Source organism: Plutella xylostella, chromosome 8, assembly GCF_932276165.1.
Source record: "Plutella xylostella chromosome 8, ilPluXylo3.1, whole genome shotgun sequence".
Taxonomy (NCBI): Eukaryota; Metazoa; Arthropoda; class Insecta; order Lepidoptera; family Plutellidae; genus Plutella; species Plutella xylostella.
Genome location: NC_063988.1, coordinates 5,312,526 through 5,327,319, shown reverse-complemented (window position 1 = coordinate 5,327,319; position 14,794 = coordinate 5,312,526). Strand labels below are relative to the sequence as shown.

Below are 14,794 nucleotides of genomic sequence, written 5' to 3'. Positions count from 1 at the left end.
AGTTTTTTATAGATTGCATCTTACATAGTTATATTTGGTATGCCATTTATTTCTAAACAATGTACTAAAGCAAAAAGTACATAAAATCCAGTTGAGGGTAAGTAACTAAAAATGCCTACCATTATCATGAAAGTTACTGAAAAATTATGTAAAAAACATACAAACACACATGTTTTAGATTTAAGGTTGTACAATCAAATTTTCATCTGAAATTAAAATGTTCTTTAATGAATACAATAATTGGGGTTTTAACACCTTTGTAACTTTATTTGTTCAGTTGTCTTAACAATGTCCAAATATGTGAGAATAATTACAATAAAAGTATGTCATCACAATATTAATAAACCATGTCAGGATATGTGGACTAAATGCATTTAAATTATATACAGAAAACAATTATTGATAGTAAAAAGATAGAAATCTTACTGTAATGGCTATTGATGTTGTTAGAATATTTTGCAGGATTTATGAGTTGGATGGAGGATGATTTTGGCCACTGCACACATGCAATGGTTATTCTATGACTCAGCAGGTCACTCAAAGACCCAGGATTAAGGTCATAAGGAATCTTCATCATTAGGGGTATTTTTAATAAAATTGAAATGTATTATCCTGAAAAAGTTTGTAGGTACCTAACTGTATAATTATGTACCCATCCCATGTCAAAATATTTCATGTCTGAGGGTATGTTCCCTGAGTAAAGTGTTTTAAAACTAAACTTACTTTAGAACTAGGGTAGATCATCTTGCCATAATAATGGCCAGTATTAAACTACTAATTAAGATAAGTGGCTGGACCATTAGAACAATGCAGGTCTGCAGAGTATTCACTGCTGAAATATACAGTTAGAAAACGAAGTAGGTTCAAAGGACCGGCTCGAAGTGTGCCGGCTGCATTCTTCACCGGCACGGATTAACAGTTATACATAGAGTAGCGTAGCGCCGCTCACCGCGCCGCTCTCATGTCAATCACATGGGGTGCAACTGCAGTTAACCACGTGGTCACTAACTTTAGAGGGCTAAACTCTGAACTGCACCAGGAAAGTGTATCTGTAGATATGCGATTGTGACAGAAAGCCGAGAAGAAGAACGACTTACCTGGCTCCGATTCAGTTTCATGTACCAGTTGCAGGTCATTTTCTTTATTACTAATGAAGAACTTGTAAATAAAATGTACTAAAACACACGCTAAAGTGATCCCCCCAACCAGGAATACGTTTTTACTAAAATCAGCTTGAGAGTCGCCCATCTTCACATAAAATGGTGCACGAAACAAATTGTAGAATTCAATACACGAGGGCTACGATCACGCGGTAAGAAATAACTGAATGAAAATAAAAGTCGCCGCGCGAATCACGATGCCGCAGCGCCCGCTATTTTCCGCCAAACGGAACGTCAAACAGTCACACTTGTTTGACAGCTAAATAGTGATGTGCTGAGGTTGTTTGAGTTTCTGGAGATAGAGATTGAGTGATGTCCTTCTTCAATAATACACGATAAAGTATAGAAGCAGAACTGCCTTGCTGGTAGTTATTAATAATAAATAATAATGTTAACCAAAGATTTATTTAAACATTTTAAAGAAGTAACTAGATCTTGGAGATCATAACATGGGCTAGGGCCTAGGGCCACATTACGTTGGCCAGCCTAACTACAGTTGTTCGAAATTGACCAATTTCTCAGAATGTGGATTAATCCCTCAAGATATTCAATATTGAAGACAATCATGTCGATTCTGAAGGCAGAAATTCTAAATTTAGAGTTGTCAAAACCTTAATTTCTTTGTTTAAAATTCGACTCTATGATTGTTTCTGTAAATGTCATTTTATGCTAGCAAATTTTTTAGTTTGACAGCGTTAAAATAAGAATTTCTGCCTTCAGAATCGACATCAATCATGTCGATTCTGAAGGCAGAAATTCTAAATTTAGAGTTGTCAAAACCTTAATTTCTTTGTTTAAAATTCGACTCTATGATTGTTTCTGTAAATGTCATTTTATGCTAGCAAATTTTTTAGTTTGACAGCGTTAAAATAAGAATTTCTGCCTTCAGAATCGACATCATTAATGTATTATGTCTATGGTTAATATGTGTGAGGATGACTTCAAACATAAACTATATTATCTACCTACTCTGTGCGTACTTCCAAATAAAAAATCACAATGGTTCAGAATCTCTTCAGAATGGACTCCAACCTAATCATGTCTCATCAATAGTTTTTACAATAAATGCCTAATTCATTTCGAAATTGAACTTTAACCGTCCTAGGTACCCTAATGCAGCTATAAAACTAAAAGTAAAGCATACCTATCAATCCATCAAAGCAGTTTTAATATTCTGTGCTAACTATAACTCAACAATGCCTCCTGGACGAAGTGGTCGCAGCGGTGGTGGTGGTGGAAGCAAAGGTGCAGGAAATAGGAGTGGGTGAGTGTGGTTTAACATTGTAGTAACTAGTTACATACCTAACGGACTAGCAGAAACTCAATTTTTTTAATATCTTAATGCCTTATTTGGCTGTCACCAAACAACATTATAAAATTTCCTACAGGTTGGCTGGGTTTATGTGAAATAAACTATAGGCTTTTTCTTTTAGTAAAAGTAACTAGTGGTATAGGATGCCTTTTCACAAGAGATGTGATAAAAATACTTCTATGATGTTTGGATCAATAAATGGTGAATATCAAACGAATGATACCGTTAGGTTATACATTAATATCTAGTGGGAAAATGCCCACTTTTCATTAAGTATATTATTATTTTATTCCATTGGCCTCCAAAGGCTGAAAAGAACTTGTATCCAAGCTCGTCAAATATAAAAATAATATAAAGTTAAATTTATGTTGAATGGCAACACTATGATCATAGAGCAGTGGTACTCACAATAATAACCTTACAACCACTATTTCTTATTCACTCATGCTTACAATCAACATTAGGGAAAGAGGGAGATAAAAAATAATTCTAAATTTAAGTTTTCTAGAAAAATACCTTTTGCCTCCTCATCTGTCATTTTGATGAAATACGAAACGTCAGTGCAATGTCAAATCATAAAAAGTGTCAGTCTAAGAAAAGTGGAAAACGAGTTCTACACGTTACTGTGCTCTTCTAGAAAATTGTGAATTTGTGATATCAAAAGAGTCAATATGCCCCGTCGTGGAAGATCAGCCAGCCCTCCTCCGGCGCCCCAGCGCAGGTAGGTGTCATACTTTTCAAATTTACTTTATTTTATGTCCGAATTTGTGATATAACCTCAAGTGTTAATTATTTTAGGGCCGCCCCAGCTCCGAGCCGCAATGTGCCAGCTGCAGCTCCGCCATCGGCCCCAGCCCCAGCCTCGGCCATGGGCCAGCCCCAGCAGCCGTCGATGTTCGCCCAGATGGCAGCCACCGCCGGCGGCGTGGCCGTGGGCTCCGCAGTGGTGCGTACTTTCTGTTACGTAAACACTATTGTGACGTTACATAGGAAGATGTGATTTGTAATGTAATTTCTCATGAAAACTATGCAAAATGTGGCGCAATAACCAAAAAATCATCTTAGTCAGTAATGGCAGAATGCCAATGCACAAAAGGTGGTCTCATTGTGACATCACAGTTGTCTTGTTATCTGTTAACGTGTTGTCAACATGTTTATCTGTTATTGAAATATATTTGGAAGATGGATTATAATGAAACCAAATTCCCAAATCGAAACCACCAATGACTAAATGTTAATGGAAGTCACAGAAAAATCAAGATATTGCTTCCATTTATTTCAGGTGTCATAGAACCCTCTGCCGCTTAAATACATAAATTATTTTTATACTATCTAAATTCGATCTCTTTCTTCCAGGGGCACGTGGCCGGCAGCGCTCTGACCGGCATGTTCAGTGGTGGCAGCAGTAGTGAGCCAGCGCAAGCGCAGCAGGCTGCCCCTGCCCAGGCCGCCTACCAGCAGGCCCCGACACAGCAGCCGCAGGGACCCTGCGCGTGGGAGATCCAGCAGTTCATCCAGTGCGCTCAGCAGCAGCACGACCTGTCACTGTGCGAGGGATTCAATGAGGCTCTCCGTCAGTGCAAAATCAGCAAGGGCATCTAAACAGCTCCGATGCCAACAAAGTGCCAATGCCCTTGACTCTCATCTACAGGGAACCCATTCCAACAACACTAGTGACCATCTCATAAAATTGGCTATGTAAACTACATCAGACAGTTTTGAATACATAATTGGCACATTTAATTTGTAGTTTAAATTTGTTACTGCTGGTCAGACTGTATACTTAAATATTGATTTAGAAATATTATCTCTATTTTTATTTTATTCTTTATGGTTGTAGATACTTTAGTGACAAATATATGCAATTATTTTAATTAAGTAAATCATATTATAAAAATTTAGTGTTATAACTTAGCCAATAAAACCAACAAAACCAATTTCTGTTTTACTTATTACCTACACTGGTTTTATTTATTTGAACTTACTTCTGACATTCGCTATTTGGGAGGGACTGAACTTCAGATGAGACTGTAGACTTATGATGATGCTAATGCTCGCTTCTTAGCATTTCGGTGACAAACACGACACTCGTCAAAGTCGTCAACAGTGGACAAAGGGCTTCAAAAGAGGTAGACCAGTGTTGCAAGTGGTGAAAAGATTAACCAGTCAGAACAGCCCACAGGCAGGGCGCATCCACAAGTAATCTGACTGGTCAATCTTTTCACCACATGGTACTGGTAGTATATCTCGGGTAGGCTCCTTATGGTGCAACGCTCGCTGTCAAGCTGACGAAGACACATTCCACAGCCGCCGCCGCGACTACCAGCACGCGCCGGCGCAGCAGCCCGTGGTGGTCCTGCGCCCGGCGCCGCGGCGGTCCATGTTCCGGGACGCCGCCGCCATAGCGGGGGGCGTCACTGTCGGCACGGCTGTGGTAACTAGAGATGTTTGTCTATGGTGATGTGGTTTCCACAGGAGCGGCAACAAGCCAGCAAGGAGGCCGCCACCGCCGCCGCCGCCGGTCGTTGCGGCGCCTCCGCAGAGGTCAATGTTTCGTGATGCAGCGGCCGTGGCCGGGGGTGTGGCCGTTGGGTCGGCGGTGGTAAGGATTTTAAATGAATTATTCATAATAGTTGAAAATTGGAATTCAGTTTCTGGAAGTCTGCCTCCATGAAAATGTTGAATTAAAAAAAATAGATAGGTAAGTAACTACTTTTGCTTTTGATTGTAAGATACCATGAACGTACTAACGTAGGTCAGTGCATAATATCTCTAAGTAATTTAAACGTATTATATCTAGGGTCACGTGGCCGGCGAAGCCATTACGGGCATGTTCTCTGGGCGCAAGAAGGAGCAAGTAGAGGAGAGTCTTCCCCGAGGGTACCAGCTGGGCGCCGAGCCGAGTGGGCCCTGCGCCTTCGAGATCTCACAGTTCCTGCAGTGCGCCAGCCAGACGGAGAATCTAGATGGGTGCGCGTATTACAATGACGCTCTAAAGGAGTGCAAGAAGCGGAACCGTGAGTCCGCCGTCTTTGATTTAGTGTATGATTATAGTCCTCTGCGATCCTAAATATCCAGATGTATAGTAGGTAGCTTATTAAGTTTTATTATTCATTACTTTCCTTAAAGTCCCGTTTTTGCCCCCTTTCCACTATATAGTTAGGCATGTAGATATGCACCAGTCACGATAAGTACCTACTTAAATAATTTGAAGTATGAGGAAAGTAACATTTTCAAATGTTCTGCTACTTAGCTTCTCGGTGCCAAACACTAGAGCTGGTTATCAGTCGCTAAATGCCTAGTGCCCAGGGTGTATTTCTTTCGAATGATGATGAACCTTTTGTCTATTGATTTTTTGCTTTTTAAATTTAATTGTGTCGTATGTTCCAGGTTTGCCGTAACATATACTAATCAAAACCTATTAGAAACAAGAAGGGACATAATGCATCTATTACAAACGAGTTGAAGTGATCATAATAACATTACATCCTTTTTTAAAAACTGAAATAAATTCATAAGTAAAGCAATAAACTGGTCAAAACTTGGAAGAGTATTTTGTTCTACCTTTAAACTTTACATAGAGCATTTAAATTAAAAACGAAATCCAGGTGTATATAAACTTATATTTATTTACACATATATACCATGTATAAATATTGTGGCGTTTTGCAGTACACATGCTCATAAATAAAGAATTTTTAAACAAAAAATATAAATATATGAATGGTGATTCGAGATAGGTCGGTAAGTTTTTCATTCAGATTCCTGTTTATACAAAAAATACTATGCTAAACATGAGACAAATGGATTTATCAACGTTTATTTCTACGGTGATACAATCCATTTCATCTTCTTAAAGTTATTTAAATGAACATCTCTGTACAAAGTAATATAGGTAGGTATTTCTGATATAATACAATTTGGCACATTGAATACTTCCTGAGAGGATATATTTCCACATTCTGTTTTTACTGACAAATAAAATATGACTTGTCTGTTTCAGATAGCATGGGAAAAGTAAGAGTTAGATCATAATATTTATTTTGAAGCGATATCAGCTCTGTCATTTAGGTCATGATATTATCTGAAAGATACACAGACTGATGAATGCATTAAATGAGACTATTGAAACACTGGCAATTGGTTCTTAATGCAATGAATGTGTATCTCCTGATAAACAATCGTTATCTGTAGAAATTGATGAGCTGATATAAGTCGAAAATTTTGCATACATTTGTGATGTAATGTTTGTCATAATGAAATCATGAATAACTTTTCGCAATAAGGCAATTATATTGTCTAAGAACCAACAATCCAAAGGGGAAAACTTTAACTTTGTGACAGAAAAAAACAACCGATTTTTACAGTTTTGTAACAAGATTCGTTCGCTATGTCGTAAATTCGTCTTAAACAACTACAATTTAACTAAAACATACAGTTTAACGCTTAAGCTAAATCAGTCTAATTCTTAAAGCGACATTATGTCTAACAAGAAAGCTTAAAGGAAAGCTATAATCACTCACTGGACGATTACAATGGTGAAAAAATAAGGCCACTGGGTTTCATTATTATTAAATAGCCAAAAATACATTTACAACATGAAACATTAACAATTTACCAGGGTGTCCACTCAGAATGCTCCAAAAAATTCCCTGACTTTCCCTGACCGTTTCAGAAAATTTCCCTGACCAAAGATTAAAATATAAACCTAATTTAAGTAATTTGAAGACGAAATCTTGATTTCAAAGTTTTGCCTTCTTTTGTTTGACACTTATTAAAACTTGACTGCGTAAAATATGTATGTCGCAGCTCGCAGGCATCTGGTTGAATCACTAGCCCGTTCATTCTTAACTCACAAATTAACTAAACGATAACAATAAACATGCCTTCATATTGTTGTTCATAATTATCCAGTCTCGCCACAAATTTTTTTTAACTATCCGCCCGCGGCGTTGTAATAGGTAAATCCATGTTGTCACATAATTTTAACACAAATAACGCACTTTAAAGCTAATTTATTTGCAAAAAAACTAACAATATAGGTGCTTATGTGTCAGCTGTTAGCTGTTAGACGCCATATTTGTTTTATTCACCACCTGACTGATTTTAAGTCAGCTAACTAGTGGGACGTTTTGTGACGCTTGTACAATCAACGTTCGGCCTAGTCATACAATTGAGTAGCGCCATCCAATGAACGGGCTAGTGGTTCAATCAAAAAAAGGAGATTAAACTACATGCCTGCGACATGTATACAGGGTCGGCAAAAATGGTATATTAAGAGGGAAGTATAGCACTTAACACACACTAACGTTGTTCTACTTCTAAATATTATCCAATCCCCATGAATTTTTTGCATATTAACGACACAATAAATTATAAGTTTATAGTTTTTCCTTTCTCTAAATTTGCTATAGATTCAAGTTATAGGCACCTCAAGCAATTTTTGCGATCAAAACTGCGCCGAATTACGCCGCTGTTAAACAAAAATTATGAATTTTGTTTTTATTCAATGAATATAGGCGAAAAGTGGGTGCAGCAATGCACCTCTGCCTACCCCGCAAGGGAGTACATTAGTACAAGGCGTGAGTGCGTGTTTCTTTTTTTTGTGTACGTTTCAATGAATATATTATGCTGAAACGCTTGACATCAAAATCAAAAATAATTGTGGATATTTACATGGTGAATAACGATTTCCCCGAAATTTTATCAAAGAAAGTATACCTATGTCAGTCACGAGCTGCATTTATCTCTATAGCACCCGATCCCTGGGGCATGAGTGCACAAACGTTAGCAAATGTTTTCCTAAATACCTATTTCTCGAGGTTCCCTCTTAAGCCTCAGGAGGTCATTCTTAACAACTTTTGTTGTGTGAGTATTGAAAATTTCCGAAAAAACCGCATCCGCCTTGCAGCTTCCTGAGTCCAAGTTGTTATACTGCCTAGTTTAATAGTCTGACCAAAATTAGACTGATTACCATCAAAGTAGAAATTGAAACCGAAATAGAAATTGAAACAGAACCATTTTTTTGTATGGCTCTCTCCTGCCTGATAAATTTGTTAGTTGTGTTTTATAAAATTTGATTAAACATGGAGTACAAAATAGAATAAAGTTTGTTTTGATCTGCTAAATTAATATTTTTTTTTATTGTTGATTAATAATAGTAACGATCAGTCAAAAATATTCCAAAACTAAACGAGATTTTATTTTATCACTTATATATTTCACGTTAAAAATATGTATTACTAGTAAAGGAAAGTACCAAAAATTATGCTAGAAAAAGGTCATTTTTCCCTGACTTTCCAGGTGGCCCATCAATTTCACTGACTTTCCCTGACCACCTAGAGCTTCCCTGACTTTCCAGATAGTGGACACCCTGATTTACTTATTTGATTCCAAATGTATAATTGATGCAAAAGCGAGTGTACTCTAGATTCAACTGGCAGCGTAACGTTAAATAATTTGACTGTATGTATTTGGTTTCAGATTATAGTCATCACTTGGCCTTTCTTTATACTCCTCTAGATACCATAATGTAGATTTATAAATTTACAAATGTTAATTTAATAATTAATATAAACAATGTTATTCCTTTTATAAAACACAAAACGTAAAAAAGTAGCTTCTATATAATATTCATTTAAAGATAACATTTGCATATGGATCACAAAAATAATGCACCAGCACTTATTAAGGCTAAATCATTGAAAATGTTAGGTCGAACTAGCGGCTCTGAACTCCGAAAAATAATTTAAAGCTCATAATCATAAAATACTATTTGTTTTTAAAATTCATACAAATATCCTGAATGATACCGGGATTGCATGTAAATTTAATATCGTAGCATTTAACAAAAAGTGTATCAAATACATAGACAATTAATTTTAACAGCTCAACGAAAATAAATTTACAATGGCCTAAACGGCACCATTTAATCTATATAAACATCTATAACATAGTAATTACATTTTTAAATATGACACAAAATATGCAGACCAGATCTGTTAGTCGAGGACTCCGTATCCTCGGAGCTAGTATCGTCAGGCATGCATAAGTTATTTGGTCGTTCGCTTCAGTGGCGGGGGCAGGTCACAGGCGCATCTCCCACAGCACGAGGTGCGCGTCGCGCGGGTTGGGCTCGGCGGCGGGCGCGGGCCGGTCCGCCGCGTCGGCCGCCTGGCGCCAGTCCACGTAGCCGCGCCCGCCCACCACCGTCACCACGGAGCGCCGCGCCGCGCCCGCGCCCACCACGTAGTCCGCCCCGCGCAGGCTGCGCGCCGCGCTCTTGCTCGCGCCGCGCTCCGGGCCCGCGTTGGCCGAGTTGCTCCGCGACACGGAGTGGTCCGAGTGGCTGGACTTGCTGGACGAGGAGTCGGGCGTGGCGGCGGCCACGGGCGCCAGAGAGGCCGCGCCGGACGCGCCCGAGCTGGTGCGCGACACGCCGCGCAGCGCCATGGACTCCTCGCTGCCCGACGACGTGCACAGGCTGGAGGCGCGCGAGTCCACGGACCAGCTGGACAGGTCGAGGCTGCGCGGCCGGCCCGCGCGCATGCGCAGCCGCCGGTCCAGCGTGCTCACGCGGAAGGGGATGGCGGCCAGCTCGGGGTCGCTCCGGCGCAGGGCCTCGCCGCCCGCGCCGCCCACGTCCCCCTCGCCCGCGCAGTCCTTCACGAACATGAGGTCGCCGTACAGCCCGTACACGTCGCACGCGTTGAGGTTGACGCACTTGGGCAGCGTCTTGCTGAGGCGCACGTCGCCGGGCTTCTTGCGGCGCGCGAGGGCGGAGTGCGCGCGCTGCGGGCGGCCCGGGCTGTCCTCGCTGGTGCGGCGCTCGAGGCGCGGCTTGTCGTCGTCGCGGTCGTCGGGCGGCGCGTCGGCGGCGGCGGCCAGGCGGCGCGCGGTGCTGAGGTGGCGGCGCGCGGCGGCGGGGTCGTCCTCGCGCTCGGGCAGCAGCGGCAGCAGGAAGGTGACGGGCCCGGCGTGCGCGTGGTGCGCCGCCGCCAGCGCGCCGCCCAGCAGCGGCAGGCCCTCGAGGCGCGGCAGCGGCACGGTCACGCACACGCCGGCCGTGGTGCCCACCCACAGCAGCCCCTGCGCCGCCTGCAGCGCCGACACGTGCGCGGGCCGGCTGCCGTCGCGCGCGCCGATGGTCTTGGCGACGTCGGCCGCGATGTCGATGTTCTGGAGGTGCTCGAAGGTCTCGGCGTGGTAGAGGCTGACATAGGTGGAGTCGGAGAAGGCGGTCCAGAGGCCGACGCCGGAATGAGCTAGATACTTAATGCATTTGTCACCGTCGCCTTTAAGATCCAGCGTGCGCATGATCTCGGCGGTGAGCGCGTTGATGGCGTACACGCGTCGCGCGCAGGTGGCGTAGACGACGCCGTCCACGGGCAGCACGCAGTGCACGGGCCGGTCACCGAGCTCCACGGCCAGCGGCTCGCTGAGCGCCCAGGAGTCGTCGTGGTTGCGGCGGTACACGGCCACGCGGCCGCTGGCCAGCCCCGCGAACATGGCGCCGCAGTGGTAGCGCAGCTGCGTGACCGCCGCGCCCGCGCCCACCTCCGCCAGCTTCTCCTGCCGCTCGGGCTCCATGCCGGAGAAGATCAGGATCTTCTTGTCCTCGGTGCCGAGCCACACTGTGTCGCCGCACAGCGTGGTCACTTGTCTAAGTCCTTTGGCGTATTCCATTGAGGTTACCTGCGGAAATACAGCGCCTGTTATAAAATTCTGACTACTCGTCGTCGTTAAATATATGCCTAATAAAGTAGAAAGGATAGAAGGATAGAATTTAATTATAATTTTGCCTTGAGATATAGATGAGAGTAAGCTCGTTGAGAAAAATTAAAATGACGCGGCATTCATCCTCTTACAAGGTCTTGTAAGCATAGGATTCCTAAAAAGATGAATGATGATTGTCTTGTCATCATAATATATTATTTCTATTGATTATCGGTAAGGACAAATGATGATACTTCACAGGAGGACACTTGTGATTTTGGCAAGCATTAGTCATACGCCCACATCACTACTCTAGAGGTACAATCTCCATGTTTGTAAAACGTGCGCTTGCGCAACATTTGGCAATATTAAGTATCTGCATATAAATATAATTATGTTGTTTTTGTATTTTTATATCGTACACGTGGATCGATCTGCACTGAGACATGTTTAGAACTTCTATTTTTAAGATAATTCTAATGTGTCTTTCATTTTAGTACTATTTGTGTGGCCGAACTTTCTACAGGCTTTATATATGGCGCTATCTACACTTTCTCTTTGAATTAAACCTACCGATTGCATCACGTAGCGCTGCTGGTTAGTTCTTTTTTCACAAGCAACCTTCAGGCATCTCACACAATCTGCACCCAAAGCTTAGGAAAAACAAAACTACAGCGCTAGCCACAACTGTCTCTCGTTGTATTAAACATGCCGATTACGTGACCATTCTCATTTGTTCGTTAATCGATTTAGACAGCAACCCCCTTAGAACGCACAGTCCGTACAGGGCACACAGAACCACAAAACACTCCTTCCACTCCTCACCTTAGTATCAGGCAGATCGAGCGTCACCAGCGTCTTGAGCTTGGCGGCTCTATGCTGGACGCGCCGCGCCGCTAGTGGCGCACACCACAGGAGAGAGCGCGCGCGACGCATGGATGCTAATTTACTAATTCATCGAGGGTCGTCGCTATCGCTTCGTTTTTTCTGAGCTTCGGAGCGCTGCGCTCAGCAAGACTCTATCTAAAATGCTGATTCCGTGACAAAATATCGTTCATTCGTCGATTTAGACAGCAACCGCCTTAGAACGACTCTATCTCGCTCTATAAAACGAGCCGATTGCATGAACTAATCTAGTTCGTTCGTTCATAGATTCAGACAGTAGCATACCTACCTACCTTCGAACACACAGTCCTCATACGGCTTAAAATAACCTCCCACTCCTCACCTTAGTGTCAGGCAGATCTAGCGTCACCAGCGTCTTGAGCTTGGCGGCTCTATGCGTGAGCACGGCCACGTGGCTGGACGCGCCGCTTGTGGCGCACACCCACAGGAGAGAGCGCGCGCGACGCATCGACGCGCCTCGGGTCGTGCCGGACGACGTGTAGAAGCAGCCGCAACGCACCTGACGGGTTAAGGAGTTGGAGATGAGTTGGTTTGAAAACGAGGTTATTTCTAAAGCGCCATTTAGACGACGCAAGTTTCTTGTTTGCATACAATGAAATTGAAGCCAGCAAGAAACTTGTGTCGTGTAATTGGCGCTTAACGGTAGCGCTATAATGGAGTCGCAATTATGATGAGAAATTTTACAGGAAATGACGCTACTTCATCAGAGTTGTGAGGTAGATAAAAGGGGGTTGTGAAATCAAGTACCTACGAGATGGCCTACGTAAAAATACGGTAAGGTAAGGGTTTGATGCAGAAAGCCTCAGATCGCATGAACGACGCGGCCTGCCTTGTAAAATTTCAGCAGTGGACAGCAATATGGGGATAGCAATAATTGTGTATATCTTTGATAAAAAAATATAGTACATACCTCAGTCAAATTCTTCGACGTATACACCGGCGTGGCGGCCACAAACAGCGGCATCTTGTGCGCCGGGGCCGCCTGGGACGCGGCCAGGCGCCACGCGGGCGTGTTGGCCGAGTGTTGGGCCAGCTGGGCCAGCCTCAGCTCCGTGGCCCACGCGAGTCTGGCCCCCGGCTCGCTCGCGCGGAAGGTGATTGGCTCTTCGCGACCGCGAATCGTCAGTTGGAGACAGCAGGAGTCCACCCACGCCATCTCGTCGTCCTTTTTCTGGAAGGATGTTGGTACGATTAGAAAAAAGTTGTTTTAGTTTCAGGTGAATGTGTATGTTTTGATGACCATTGTAGATAGATAGATAGATAGATAGATAGATAGAATATTCTTTATTTGTACACATAAAAGAAACTTACAAAAACTTAAATACTAACAAATATGTACAAAAATGGCGGTCTTATCGCTTAAAGCGATTTTTTCAAGACAACCTTAGGGTGGAAGGATATTTTTTTTAAAGAGGGGTCAAGTGTACTAAAGAAATGTAAAGGAAAAATTAAAATAATGATTTAGTTAAGTATTATATTATAAGTCCCTACAAACTAAATCTAATCATTGTATTTTGCTAATGGAATCAGAACCAGGTTGAGGTAAAGTAATCTGAGAAAGGCCCTATAAAAATCAGTAATTAAACACATAATAAATATAATAATTTACAATAATCCCCGAAGGGTTAGTCAGGTGGCTCGCAAGCACGCCGCCCACTTTTCACTATATATTTGTACCACGTGATAGGGTCGCGATCGCGAGCCGTATCGCCATTTTTGAATCACTATATAAAACACACACCTACAGCCAACGTCAGAACAACAAACCAACCTGTATATTCTTCTGTATGTCCAACAGCAGAGACCTAAACAGCTCTGGCGCTAGTTGCGGCGTCGGCGCCTTGAGCGCGGCGGCCAGGTCCGCCATGCGGGACACGGCCTCGTAGTCGTGCATGAGCGCCGACATCTCGCTGCAGAGCGAGTCCCGGTCCACGTGGACCAGACGCAAGGGAGACACCCGCTATCCGCTATACAGGGTGTTGCAAAAAGGGTATACTAGGGCGAAACCTACATGTTCAGTATATAGTCACATGACCAACAAAATTTGTATGGAGAAAGATTTTTTTTTTCGCGAATTTTTACATTTTGATTAGGCTTTTGATATAAAATGCTGCAAACGTAGGTTTCGGCATAGTATACCCTTTTCGCAACACCCTGTATATTTTTACTCACGTGACAGATCACGAGCCGTATCGCCATTTTTGAATAAGCAACAAAAACACACCAACAAAACAACCAACCAACCTGTATATTCTTCTGTATATCCAGCAGCAGCGACTTGAACAGCTCTGGCGCTAGTTGCGGCGTCGGCGCCTTGAGCGCGGCGGCCAGGTCCGCCATGCGGGACACGGCCTCGTAGTAGTGCATGAGCGCCGACATCTCGCTGCAGAGCGAGCCCCGGTCCACGTGGACCAGACGCAAGCGAGTCACCCGCTTTTCACTAAACTTACGCGATAGATCGCAAGCCGTATCGCAATAAAACACCTTTAGTCAGACCAACTAACCTGAATATTCTTCTGTGGGACCAGACGCAAGCAAGCCACCCTGTTTTCTCTAAACATTTGTACTTACGCGAAAGATCGCGAGCCGTATCGCCATTTTTACCAAAAATTTATTGCGAGCCGTATCGCCATTTTTGACAAGAAAATACAGTAGCGACTTAAACAGCTCTGGCGCTAGTTGCGGCGTCGTCGCCTTGAGC

General features: G+C 43.1%; 4 protein-coding genes across 9 annotated transcripts in view; 2 read left to right on the top strand and 2 right to left on the bottom strand.

The window, feature by feature from the left end:
* Positions 1-1,398, bottom strand: part of LOC119690374 (exonuclease GOR) — a 28,513-nt gene extending 27,115 nt beyond the window's left edge. The window contains exon 1 of the mRNA XM_038114843.2: positions 1,098-1,398. Coding sequence (XP_037970771.2) covers positions 1,098-1,248 — 151 coding nt within the window. The 5' untranslated portion in view covers positions 1,249-1,398. The remainder of the gene's footprint in view (positions 1-1,097) is intronic.
* A 738-nt stretch (positions 1,399-2,136) lies between these two features.
* Positions 2,137-6,017, top strand: LOC105381670 (coiled-coil-helix-coiled-coil-helix domain-containing protein 10, mitochondrial-like). Of its 2 annotated transcripts, none has more exons than XM_038115352.2 (4): positions 2,137-2,424; positions 4,780-4,906; positions 5,273-5,489; positions 5,863-6,017. In XM_038115352.2, the coding sequence occupies exons 1-4, from the start codon at positions 2,357-2,359 to the stop codon at positions 5,871-5,873; spliced, it is 423 nt and encodes a 140-aa protein (XP_037971280.1). In that variant the 5' UTR covers positions 2,137-2,356; the 3' UTR covers positions 5,874-6,017. The 2 variants fall into 2 exon arrangements, with proteins under 2 accessions (XP_037971280.1, XP_037971279.1); XM_038115351.2 differs by lacking the exon at positions 4,780-4,906 and adding an exon at positions 4,948-5,074 and having other exon boundaries at positions 2,155-2,424.
* On the top strand, positions 3,031-4,409 carry LOC105381669 (coiled-coil-helix-coiled-coil-helix domain-containing protein 10, mitochondrial). The gene is made up of 3 exons (XM_011551452.3): positions 3,031-3,193; positions 3,271-3,418; positions 3,829-4,409. Exons 1-3 carry the CDS (start codon positions 3,144-3,146, stop codon positions 4,072-4,074), a joined length of 444 nt encoding a protein of 147 aa, XP_011549754.3. The 5' UTR covers positions 3,031-3,143; the 3' UTR covers positions 4,075-4,409.
* Positions 6,018-8,854: 2,837 nt separating the features above from the next.
* LOC105381700 (rho guanine nucleotide exchange factor 10) overlaps positions 8,855-14,794 on the bottom strand; it is a 50,964-nt gene continuing 45,024 nt past the window's right edge. For all 5 annotated transcript variants that reach the window (XM_038114926.2, XM_038114925.2, XM_038114923.2 and 2 more), the window contains 3 exons: positions 13,004-13,264; positions 12,416-12,592; positions 8,855-11,166 (listed from right to left, as the gene is read on the bottom strand). In XM_038114926.2, the coding sequence (XP_037970854.2) occupies positions 9,559-11,166; positions 12,416-12,592; positions 13,004-13,264 (2,046 nt within the window). In that variant the 3' untranslated portion in view covers positions 8,855-9,558. The remainder of the gene's footprint in view (positions 11,167-12,415; positions 12,593-13,003; positions 13,265-14,794) is intronic.